The following is a 12,438-nucleotide window of genomic DNA, read 5'->3' on the forward strand; positions in this document are numbered from 1 at the left end:
TTACATGTTACAAGATCATTGGTTTATAGCTTCTACATTTTTGCAGCTACACCGTGCACCCCCCCCCACCATCCTCCTTCTCATGCACTTATCACTTAGTGGCCTTGGCTGTGATTGGTCATAGTATGTTGCTGTTTGCCGGTGTCCTTCATTTCCTCATTATCTGGCGTGAGAGGTTTGCACCATGTTCTACACAGATGTCTTGTTTCAGCTCGTTGATGGGAACGTGACCTTTTGACCTTTTTCGACAAGCCAATCCTCCACAATTCCCCCTTTTTCTTTGTAAAGGAATAAGGACTGAGTCAGGAGTCGTTGTAAACAAGCAGAACAACATTGCAAAGCATAACAAAGTAACAAACCCCCTATAATTATGAGACCTATAACAGCGAAGCAGCTTGTAAAGCAAACGTATATGCAGCTCTATGAAGTGAAACTTCTAAAATCAGCTAAATATTTCTGAAGCGCTATAAGCGGGTTACATAAAAGATAATTTGACAGACTATACAAAAAGTCTTTGTTTCAGCTAATTCTGGCGAAGATGCCTTATAGACTGACAACCACCACAATACAATTCTACTGTAGGGACACACTGATGACAAAAACTACAGAGTTATCGAAGCACTTGTTGTATCACCAATCTCATTTGTACCACTATATGCCTGTGGCCATGGACCGGATCTAGGAGGGCGACCGTGCTCAATGAAAGCTCTGTGTTGATTAAGGAGTTAAGTTCTCCTATTAGTGGCTGTAGCGCTCGGCACAAGCAACGCTCCTCCCGGGTCTGCGAGTCAGGGTCCATACACTAGCTCGGAGACGCCGTCACTGGAGCTTCTGCAACAGCCGGTCTTAGTCACTTGGATGGTACCCACAAGGGTCCTGCAGGAGCACAAACACAGGCGTAACCACGGCCCAGATATATTACTTCTGCCTGTCCCTGCCACAAATCTGTATTGGGATCTCGATAGTACGCCTTAAAAGAAGGCTTTATCTTCTGTTTGTACAAAGTGCTTAATAACCGCTGGAGTTTGTTCATCACCAAAGATGCATAAATAGTTTAACGTAATTTCACCCATATAATCAGCATCGATGACACCTGGAACAATGAATAGTCCTTTCAACGCAGATGATGATCTCCCCAGTAGCAAGGCTAGTCTCATAGATTCTTTTAACAATTCTGGACCTAGCTGGACTTGAGCCTCCTTAGTGGAGAACTGTCCAGTTCCCATCAGGTGTTGTAATTGCACCTCAATCAGGGGATCTCCCTGGCCTTGCTGAACTGCAACTGCCTCTTGACAGGTTTTCTGCCAATACATGTTCCATAACAACAACTGCAAAGGGGTGAGAATCAATTTCACAATACTTTTAATATAACAGCAAATCTGTTCCCCAAATATATGGCAACATCTGCCTAGTGGGTTCAAACTGAATGCCTGTAGAAATAACAGTTTGCCTTAACTGAGATAGCAATTTCCAATTTAAGGGAGACATTTCAGCATTTACTGCCTGACCTTGAGCGTTAATCTGGTACTTAACAGGAAAGGCGAGAATCTTTTCCTGCAACACCTGCAAACAATCAAAATCATTGTTTGACAGAGCCTCTCTCTGAATAGATTTCCAGTCTATCACCAGGATTTGCATTTGTCTACCTGTGCTCTGCAACTTTACCTTCCTTTCTTCTCTCCCCCCACTTTTTTTTTTTTTTTTTTTTTTTTTTTTTCAAAAGTTGTTCACTCTGCTTTGCACGGCTACAAATACCAGCCTGCTCGGCAGCAGCTACAGCTGCCTGCCTGCTTCAACAGCAGCCATAGAATCACAGAATCACAGAGTCCCAAGGGTTGGAAGGTACCTCAAAAGATCATCTAGTCCAACCCCCCTGCAAGAGCAGGGTAACCTACAGTACATCACACAGGAACTTGTCCAGGCGGGCCTTGAATATCTCCAGTGTAGGAGACTCCACAACCCCCCTGGGCAACCTGTTCCAGTGCTCTGTCACTCTTACAGTAAAGAAGTTCTTCCTGATGTTAACATGGAACTTCCTATGCTCCAGTTTACACCCATTGCCCCTTGTCCTATCACTGGATATCACTGAAAAAAGCCTAGCTCCATCATCCTGACACCTACCCTTTACATATTTGTAAACATTGATGAGGTCACCCCTCAGTCTCCTCTTCTCCAAGCTAAAGAGACCCAGCTCCCTCAGCCTCTCCTCATAAGGGAGATGTTCCACTCCCTTAATCATCTTTGTGGCTCTGCGCTGGACTCCTTCAAGCAATTCCCTGTCCTTCTTGAACAGAGGGGCCCAGAACTGGACGCAATATTCCAGATGCGGCCTCACCAAGGCTGAGTAGAGGGGGAGGAGAACCTCTCTTGACCTACTAACTAAATAATAAAGGGAGAGAATATAAAGTTAAAAAGGGAAGGGGAAAAGAACCCAATAAACACAAGTGATGCACATTACAGTTGCTCATCACCTGCTGACCGATACCCAGCCGGACCCAAGCAGCAATCTGCCCTTCTGAGTAACTCCCCACAGTTTATATACTGGGCATGATGTGCTGTGGTATGGAATACCCCTTTGGCTAGTTTGGGTCAGGTATCCTGTCTCTGCTTCCTCCTGGCTTTTCGTGCACGTCCTCACTGGCAGAGCATAAGAGACTGAAAAGTCCTTTGTCAGAGTAAGCATTATTTAGCAACAACTAAAACATTGGTGTGTTATCAGCATTGTTCTCAGGCTAAAGTTGAAAACACAGCACTGCACCAGCTTCTAGGCAGGAGAAAAATAACTGTTATAGCCAAACCCAGGAAAATGAGGATCATTGTTATGGTCATGTGAGATAAGTTGGATCTGTGAGGAGTTGCTCCATCCAAAATTACAATGGTTTTGTTATGTAATGATTCCCTCTTTTCAGGGTAACCTGAACAAGCAAGGGACATACTGCCATTTGTCCAAGGGAGGTGGAACCTTAAAGGACTATTGAATACTAGAGCTACTGTTTCAAATGCTGTTTTTAAACTGTTTGGAAATGCCTGGTTTTAACTCAAAAGCTAAGCATAGGCATTTCAATTTCTCTGAAGTAGGAAGTTAGACACTGAAGTGTGGAATGAAAGTTCACTCAAATTAACTGTCTTCATTTAGAGCTCAAAAGTTTTAACAACTCTGCTTCTTGAGCTGTTTGTCCAACAACATTGTGCTTGTTTATGGGTTATGATGGCTATTGATTGTTCAGCTTCCGATGGGGAGCAGAAACATCAGATAGCAGATTGTCTTTCAGCACAAACATGTTTGCATCAGGCTCTTGTTCTGCCCTACATCCTCGTTGTAGCACCCAGCATGGGAATACTTCTCCAACACCATCTCCGAGGAATTGAAATTTATCTGACTGAAGAGCTAGTGCTTGATGAGAAGTAACAAATTAACAGTGCAGTGTTCAAGTTCTCATTTGTGAGACCTGGGTTTGTGCTCTGGCTTTACCCAGAGCCACTGACCCAGCAGCCCTCTCTGTAGCTAGTGTACACGTGGCGCTGCTGGACCTCTTCTGTGGGACTTGTATGTGCTGTTGTGGTGCAGAAATGCTCGTAATGGGTTACTGCACTCTCCAGTACTCAGGCACTTGCTTCAGTAAATAACATTATAAATTCCCTTTTCATAGGTTTCATATGAGTGCACCTTTCCATTTGCTAGTCTCAGTTTAAGGTATAGGTAGAATTAACTTTTTGCATCCCATTTCTGCTTGTATTCCCCCTTCTTTGCCAATTTCTGGCAATGGAGGTGAAAAACATCATGTTTGTCATAGTACTCATGTTCTTTATCAACTCCCTTCCTGTGACATCATTTGAGCAAGCACATGCAGCGTTGCCCAGCTTTTTTCTTACAGTTCTCTCATCTCTATCACTTTACCAGTCCTCCTGTGGCTTCTTCTCAAATGCCTTTATGCTTTTTATCTTCCCACTTTACCAGCTTTACTTTACTTTTTACCGGCTCCCTGTCCTCTCACTGTCCTACCCTCTCTCTGGGCCCTGCCAAGGTGTCCTGTTCCCCATGGGCTGCAGGGGCTGGTGGTGGCCACCGTTGGACCGAGCGCTCCAGACTGACTGCGAGAACCATACGTGCCCCAAGTAGGCACCGTGCCGTAAACCCATTAAAAATCCAGCCAGGCTGATGGGCCTCAGCTCTCTCTGAGTAACAAAATATAGGGAGATAGGGAAGAAGAACACCAGCAGTTCACTAACCCTGTGAACTGGCTGTGCCCACAGGCTCGAGCAGGGCACAGCTCGGCTCTGCCCACCACTCATGTTCCTGGGTCAAAGAGCTGTCCCATCACAAAGACCTCAGTCTCTGCGATCTGCATCCAGTTTGATTCATGGTGCTTTGTGTGTAAATACCTTTGAGGACTTGAATGAATCTTATTAGCTTCTAACTAAATTGATGGAAGACATCTTGACCTTGTAAGAGCAGTGAGCAGAAGCTGAGCCCCTTTCTTAGGCCAGCAAGCATAACCAGTTTGCTAAGGGTATCTGTTACACTGGTGTGAAATGGTTTGTCTCTGAGCTGGGCTGTTGGCAGAATGTGCAGTCTGTAATGGGTGCAGTTGGGCTGGTCCATCTTCTTGGCCTGAGCAGGTCTGTATCCTCCAGGATACAGGGAGACTGGCAGAAGCCCCTCATTAGGAGCTGGGGACACTCCACAGAGGACGTGGCCAAAGCAACTGCAATTCTGTGGAGGACGGTTCCCTTTAGGTGAGGCATCTACTGAGCTAGAGTGGGGTCTCATCCTGCTGCTGCAGAGCACAGGACTTCTGTTGAGAACCATGGAGACTCGCTTAGCCATGAAAACCATCCTCTTGCTCGTTCCTGTTTTTCCACCTTGCCATTACCACTGGCCCTGGGCAGCTGTTCCCTTTGGTACCCAGAGAGATGTGTGGGGAGGAAGATTGCCTCTCTTGCTTCAAGTCAAACAGATTGTGGGTTGAGAAGGTGATTTTTTTTTTTTTTTTGCATTACATGACAAATATTTTGAAATCAGTATGGCTTCATGAAGTCATGTGGCAGAATGAAAGGTTCCTAATTTTGTTCATTCTAGCTGAGATTCCCATCTCAATCTGACATGTGAATTGGGTCTTAATGCCACCATGAGGAAATTGCAGTCCAGTAAATGAGAGCCAGGTCCCTTTCAACACAGGATCTTTGTGCTGAGTATTTGGAGGAGGCTCCAGTTAATAATACCTTATCAGATGCCTTTCAGGAACCTGAAGTGTCTAATATGTCTGTTACTATAGTAATGCTGCTTGCTTGTGCTCAGCATCCCAGAGCTGGCTGTTCCAGGCTCCATCCTTTCCTATCAGCAAGCAGCTGGACTGGCTGTCCCATGGGATGCCCCGGTTCCTCTCTGCCAGCCCAGCCGCTGGGACTGGAGCTGCAGGAGGGGAGAGGAGTGAAGGATGCTCCCACATAGCGTGGGGCCAGGGATATGCCATGGGGCTCCCACCATCTCCCATCTCCTGTGCTTCCCTTCCACAGGGCTGGTGAACAGATGTGGTCAAGTTCATTTCATGTGGCATCACAGCTGCTCTGAGAGGGTCTAATTGCCATATTTCCACATAATGGCCTCTTGGCTAATCTTGGGCCTGCACCGCTTCAGCAGAGAGCCCCTTAATGAGAGTGAACTGCAGTTCACTAGCACAATCAATTGACAAGACTGATGGGCTCAAGCCAGGAGAAGGGATAGCTTCCCAAGAGCCTTCAGGAACCAGGGATCTCTCCCTCCTTCTGTGGCCAGTTTTATCCTTTTGCACATTCCTCTCCTGTCATTTCTGTTGTCAGTTTTCTCTTCCTTGGTTTAGGGCATATTCCCAGTGTTTCAGCCGCCTTTCCATCTTTTTTTGTTCTCCCTTGCTCTAAGAGTAATTCTTGCCTGTCCCTGCCATCCTCACTTCTCCCCTCTTGCCATCTTTACATTTTTTTCCCTCTTTCCTATTGTCTTATTGCTCTCTCCCTTCTGCTGTCATTCAATTTTTCTCTCTCCTTATCTCTTCCTCTCACTCCCCCCTTTCCCTCTCAGTCTGTGTCTCATTCTCCATGTTGGATGAAGGTAATGAAAGTAATCGGGCTTCATTAATTCTGAGCCCTGTGAGATGATATCCATTTGGAGCCATGTTTGCCAATTAGATGGTCTAAATTAGAAGTGACCTTGGTATACTGCCATCTTTGCCTCTCTGAGTCTAATCAAGCTTTTCACTCCAGCACCCTCTCTCTCTCTTTGTAATGGAAATTATCTCCTTTGTCTGGTTTGGGAACCTTTCATTGCATGTGTGTTTCCCCCTGGTTGCATGGACATAGGGGTAGTAGGGACATAGGGATCTCCTCAAACCCCTTTGAGAGATTTGCTTTTCAACACCACATGATTTCAGCATTTTGTGGCATTTACAGAGGAATTGCATAGACTGTCCACACCTTTGGTCACTCAGTCCAGAGGAAGGTCAGAGCAGGCAGATCCAGTGCACGAGGGGAGCTGGCTATTCACTCTGTCCAAGATTAATTCATTGAACATGCCAGGAATATCCTTGTGTCACACTGCCAGTGCCAGGACAGGAGGGGTGTTCATCTCAGAGCCTCCATCCCATGCTGATAAGCAGCTCTTCAGTTCATTGTCTTAAAGATCTGGTAGATTCAGTAGTGGCAGGAGCCATGCTGCAGGTTGCCTCCAGTGAGGAGTGGACCCGCAGGTTGTTCTCCAGACCAGTGACAGATCTGTAGGTATCAGGGCATGTGTGATCTTCTGGGAATCCTCATGGGGCAGGGAGGCTGGAGATGTGGCATGTCAGCCCTTGGGTGTTTTGTACAGTCACTCATTGGATCACATTGTCTATAGAAATGGACATTGAATTGGGGGGCCTATGCATGTGAGTGGATCTTTTCATCATAAAGAAATTTTGTCTCCTTAAGGCAATCTGAATTTCATCTGAAAGGGAGGATCCTTGGAAGCGGAGAGGCTTGTCCCAACAACTTTCCATCTAAGGCAGATAATTGTCTTCTCTAAAGTCTGCTCTAGAGGGAAGTTCCCCAGCCAGCACTCCCATCTCCAGTACAGACCACAGGGGAGATGTTTCAAAGTGGGGCACAGGAGGGGCTGCCACAGTCTCTGGCCCAAACTTCCCCCTCCTTTGCTCCTTTCACTGCAAAGGGGATACAGTTTAATGTTAGACAGAGCAAAACAAGTATGTGCAGAAGGAAAGGGAAAAGCCAGTTATATTTGTCAAACTTAAATCTGTAGGGTTGTTTTTTAATAACAGTTCACACTGACTGACATGTTGCCATTGGGGAACAGTTGGTGTTGAAGAGACACTTAGACGGGGATGGAGGTTGTCCTGGGTTCAGCAGTAGCAGTCATTTTTCTCTCTCTTAGTAGTTGGTGCAACACTGTGTTTTGACTTTAGGCCTGGGAACAGAGCTGATAACTCAAATGTTTGGTCTGATTAAGGACTTTGTGAGTCTCATGCTCTGCTGGGGACGAGGGGAAGCCAGCAGGAAGCAGAGACAGGACGCCTGACCCAAGCTAGCCAAAGAGGTATTTCATACCACAGCACGTCATGCCCAGGATGTAACGGAGAGTTACCCCGGAAGGGCTAATTCACTGCAGGGTTGGACGAGGTATCAGTTGGTGCTTGGTTGGGGGGGGGAGGGGGGCGAGTTATCAGCCGGCTGGTGTTGAGGTGTTGTATTCTTTCCTCTTGTTATTTCCTTTATCATTATTATTATTGGTGGTAGCAGTAATGATTTGTGTTATACCTTAGTTACTAAACTGTTCTTATCTCAACCCGTGGGAGTTACATTCTTTTCGATTCTCCTCTCCGTCCCTCCGGGAGTAGGGGTAGGGCAAGAAGGGGGGGAGTGAGACAGTGACTGTGTGATTTATGGGTGACTTTGTTTAAACCACGACAAGGTACTAAGCAGCACCACGGATGGATGCCAGGATTTCATGCCAGGTGTTGCCTGCTCAGGTGAGAAGGAGGTAGAGAGCATTGAAAAACCACATGCAATAACACAGGTTGTGCTCGAGATAAACATGTTCCCCTCTATCACCAGAACAGTTAATGCCATTTATATACATCTGAAGTAGGAAATGCTGTGTTGCAGAGCACTGCTCCTCGTTTATCTGTCAGGTGGCCGTGGACTACTAAGCCTTCCTGCCCCTTGGTACTCCCAGCATTTGTTTATATTAAAACCAGCCACAATGTACAAGGCATTTTCTGCATGTACAAGGAAATGGTGTATCCACAGATGGGTTTGAAGTGTAAAAGGACAAATAGTTCAAAATGAGCAATCTGGAATTCAATGTAAATGCAAAACAATTTGAGACATGCAGCAGCCTCTTGTCACCATTTCTGTTTGTACTACATGATTGGGAGTGTTCATGGGGATGAAGAGACGGAGTGGTCCTGCCCTGAACAGTGGCAGTTTGAGAAGAAGCCTGAATGGTGCTGAGCAGGTAGAGGAGTGGTCTAGTTGCTGAAGCAAGACCAGTGCTTTATTTTCAAGGTTTTGCTTCCCAGGGTCAGTTCTGTGTGGCTGGCTGGACTGCCTGCAGTTGCTCTATATCCATGTCCAGTTTCCTTCGCTTTTTTCCAAGCTTTTTCTGCTTGCCTTTTGGGATTTTGTGCCTGTAGCAATTCAGTGCACATCAGCCTCTTTTTTTCTTCCCACCTTTTTTTTTTTTCCCCTTTTTTTATTGGGGTGGGAGGGGTAGAAGTAGGTTAAGAACTATGGCTTGGACATGCAGGTAGATACAGCTAATTACTTAAACATATAGGGCAGGTCTTACTGATTTGTAGCCCCAGATTAAGATGCAGAAGAGCATGTGAGGTTGATTATATTTCGGGGAGAGTTAATTGACGGAAGGTGAAGGCAGACAAATAACTGCTGCTTACTGCCTTCTTGAATCCCAATCAGGAATTATGATTAAAGACATGGTGAGACAACAGAAGCCTGATGAATGGGTGTCTTTTTTTTTCTTTTTTGCTGTCATTCACACTTGATTGACTTCAACCTTTCAAGTGCAAAAGTCTCTCTTCTCCATTATTCATAGCCTTTTGAGTTTTTCTAATTAAAGTGTATGAAAATAATTACTGATCTGTCATACTGAGTGTGGTAGTGGGGTTGGCTGCCTTACTGTAATATGTATAAAAAGCCCAGTTTCTATAATGATGTGCAGCTTAGGTGTTAGATAATTTTATTCTTTTTCTACTCTGTTGTGGTTTTCTTTTTAATTTATCCTGATTTATTTTTTTTTAATTCCTAAAGATCCTAGGAAAGTGCCCTCCCTGCTGACAAAGCTGAGAGGGACAGCTCCTTCTTGCCTTACCCCCTTGGCGTCCCTGTTCATCCCCCTCCTCCAAGCCCTGCTACCGGGAATTAACTGGTGACCTTTCATGTCTCCCGACCCACCATCCACAGCTGTCAGATACTCCTGCTTAAAGGTGGAATGAATATGTGTACTCAGCTTCCCTCCCGGTGATTTATCAGGGTCAGCTGCCCTTCCTGCAGACACCGGTGGGACCTGGCACTAGCCCCCATGCACCGGCTGCCCCAGTAAAGGATGGAGCTCAGCACCCCTCCCCAGCATGGGTTGGATGGCTGCAGCCCCTCATACACCAACATTTGTTTCTGAGGTTTTTCATGGACTGTTTTTGCTTCCATTCACTTAGAGAAGCCAAGGTCTAGTCTGCGTTTGCTTGGATTTGACATGTGTCAAGGAAGATTTCATGTCCTGCACATAGGTTTACCTTCAGCTTCACTACAGATTTTCTAATACCTCATGCAGTTCAGTCAGAGCCTTGTGGTCCTTGATTTTGCAGAAAACAAGATACATGGTGTGCAGATAACAGCCTCACTCTCTTCTGAAGCCCAAGGTTCTTAGTATCTGACAGAAGGATGGAGAGATGTGTTTTGCTAGGAAACATACACATCTAGGAATGTTTGTTTATGCCTCACTTTCCCAGCAGTCAAAAGCTGGGAGCAGAAGCACCACAAGCATTGCAACTCAATGTTGGTTTCTATTCCTTCAGGTACCACAGCCCTGGTGAAAGGGCAGTGATCCCTGACCATCAGTAGGGTGAGGTGTGCAGCTGCTCTGAGCTGTAGAGATGTCTTCACTTGCCACATGCATCTAACCAGTGCTGGCAGCCATGTGCTGGAATATGGCACAGTGGCAGTGATGTGGGTCTGTCTGCCCAGTTGCTGCTCTGGGAGAAGGGCTGTAGGCAGCTTTTCAGGTGGTGCAAGGTACTGGTCTAGATGTTCAGAAGGGTATGTGTTGTCCTGTGTCCAATGCCAACCATGTGCAAATTGCTAGTGAAGTAGTTTGTATGTTCTGTGTGTGACTGGGTACATCCAAAGAAGCAGTTTTCCAGAAAAAGATGAGTGTGTGCATTTGACTCTTTCAAAGATCATCTCCAGTTGAAGCATGCAAACTCTCCAGCTCTTTAAAACTGTTGGTGTTCAAGCACTGCGCTGGTTATGGTGGTGCAGGTTATAGACAAACACTTGAAGAGAGGTGAAGGAAACACATCAGTCAGAGCAAGGAAAGGTTTACCAAAAGCTTTCTAGTTTGCAGACTATTTGCTTTCTTTCTACTCTTCCCTTATTCATCCTTTCCTTTGTCACCTCTCTCCTTATTTGTACTTTTCTTTCTCATGCCCTTCCTTTTCCTGCATCAGTACACTTTGAAAACACTGCTGCAATGCTCCCTAGTTCAAGATTACGGTGTACTTTATGAGGTATGATTTAATTAGGGGACTCATTATGTTTTCAGCAGCTTAAGGTGGGCCTTTCAATTTATCTACCTAATTGGTTGCACAAGAAGTTTCACAGCCCATGACAAAACATTGTCAGTGATCAAAGTCTGAATTCTACATAAAGGAAAAATATTAATAATAAGATTATTCTTCAAGCGTGCACTTCTAATTATGTCCAGAATATAACTGTAGAAACACTTTTGACTGATGTGAGCTTTGTCTAATAAATATGAGTCTTCAGTGAGCTATGAAAAGTGACACCTCTGACTTTACAATACTGGTGTCTAATTTTGCCACTGAAGATGTATAAAATATTTTCCTGTGTTTCTCTTTCCTTCACATATCCTTTCTTCTTTGTCTCCAGGTGGCAACACCTGAGGCGATGATGCCCAGCAGCATGTTTCTCCCAGCAGATGCTCCAGAGAAAGATGGGAACACTGCTGTGGAGGAGCTGGGGAAGCAGCCTGGTGAGTGAAGGTCACTGAGATCCACAGGTCCCACCACTCCCCCAGCTTCCATCACCTGGTCAGGGGCTGTATCTGGGGACATCTCCACATGGGTGAGCTCCATGTGCCCAGTTGTCTCCCAAGAACTGAAGTCAGATGGTGCCCAGCAGGGCCATCTCCCTTCATCTGTGCCACAAACAGGCTGGTGTCCCGGGTGTCCCCATGGCAGGGCAGCTCAGAACTGAGGAGCACAGCTCACCACTGTGGCCATTCACGTGGAAGTGGTGTTGAATCCTTGCAAAGGAAAAGACCAAGTGTGAGTGATGGAAAGTAGAGGTGCTGGAGGGCTGAGGGAATTGGTAGAGAAATGCCAAAGATTGCAGCTGCTGGCTGTAGACTGCTACCACCTCTACTGTGCCTGCTCCACTGCCATCACAGATCAAGTATGGATGCTGGGCATACAGTCTGGGGAGCTTTGAGCTGCTGAAGTCCTTCTCCAGACCAAATCTCAGCCTTTTTCCATTGCCACGTTGCATTATGAAGGCATGGCTGTAAATCCATGGCTATTCAGTCCTGGCTTTGTTGTATGATATGAGAACACCCCAAGAACATAGTTCTGCATGGGCAGAAGAGTCTGATCTCAGCCCTGGGAAGGAAGCAATGATGGTCTTCCTTCTGTGCCCTCCTGGAAAGTCTGTAAGGAATCAGGGAATTAAGACAGATGCCATTTCCTTTCAGACAGACAGCCCTGAGGCAGCAATGCTGGTGGGGCAGCACTGGCATAGCTAGGGTAGCTAATGCTGCCCTGGGCAAGGGGATCCCTGTTTTGGCCTCTACCCATATCATGCTGTCTTTTCTGACAGGACCGTGCTCTTTGACCCCAGATAAGTGGCACTCAGTGCTTGTTCCTTCTTCTCCCATCCTCCCCCAAACATCACCCTTTGAACTGCTGCCAAAAGGACCCAAATTTCATTCCTGTTGTTTCTAGCTTTGGTAGGACCAAGACTCTACTACATTCAGTTTGATGAACTTTCTTATTGGAAAATAGGCAGGACATCAAAGTAAAACAGCAAAGACACACAGGTGGATGAATGGCCTTCACTTAAAAGGAAGAATTAAAGGTGATAAATGCACTAAGAAAATGTGTGTGTGTGAACAATTTCCATATATTCAAAGTGGGCAAAGTAAAGTAAATTGTGTAG

The 12,438-nt window shown here is 45.8% G+C and overlaps 1 protein-coding gene across 7 annotated transcripts in view; it reads left to right on the top strand.

The window, feature by feature from the left end:
- LOC136004252 (zinc finger homeobox protein 3-like) overlaps positions 1-12,438 on the top strand; it is a 208,134-nt gene that overhangs the window by 184,583 nt on the left and 11,113 nt on the right. For all 7 annotated transcript variants that reach the window (XM_065660586.1, XM_065660583.1, XM_065660584.1 and 4 more), the window contains one exon: positions 11,155-11,257. In XM_065660586.1, coding sequence (XP_065516658.1) covers positions 11,155-11,257 — 103 coding nt within the window. The remainder of the gene's footprint in view (positions 1-11,154; positions 11,258-12,438) is intronic.

This window comes from Lathamus discolor, chromosome W (assembly GCF_037157495.1).
Source record: "Lathamus discolor isolate bLatDis1 chromosome W, bLatDis1.hap1, whole genome shotgun sequence".
Classification (NCBI taxonomy): Eukaryota; Metazoa; Chordata; class Aves; order Psittaciformes; family Psittacidae; genus Lathamus; species Lathamus discolor.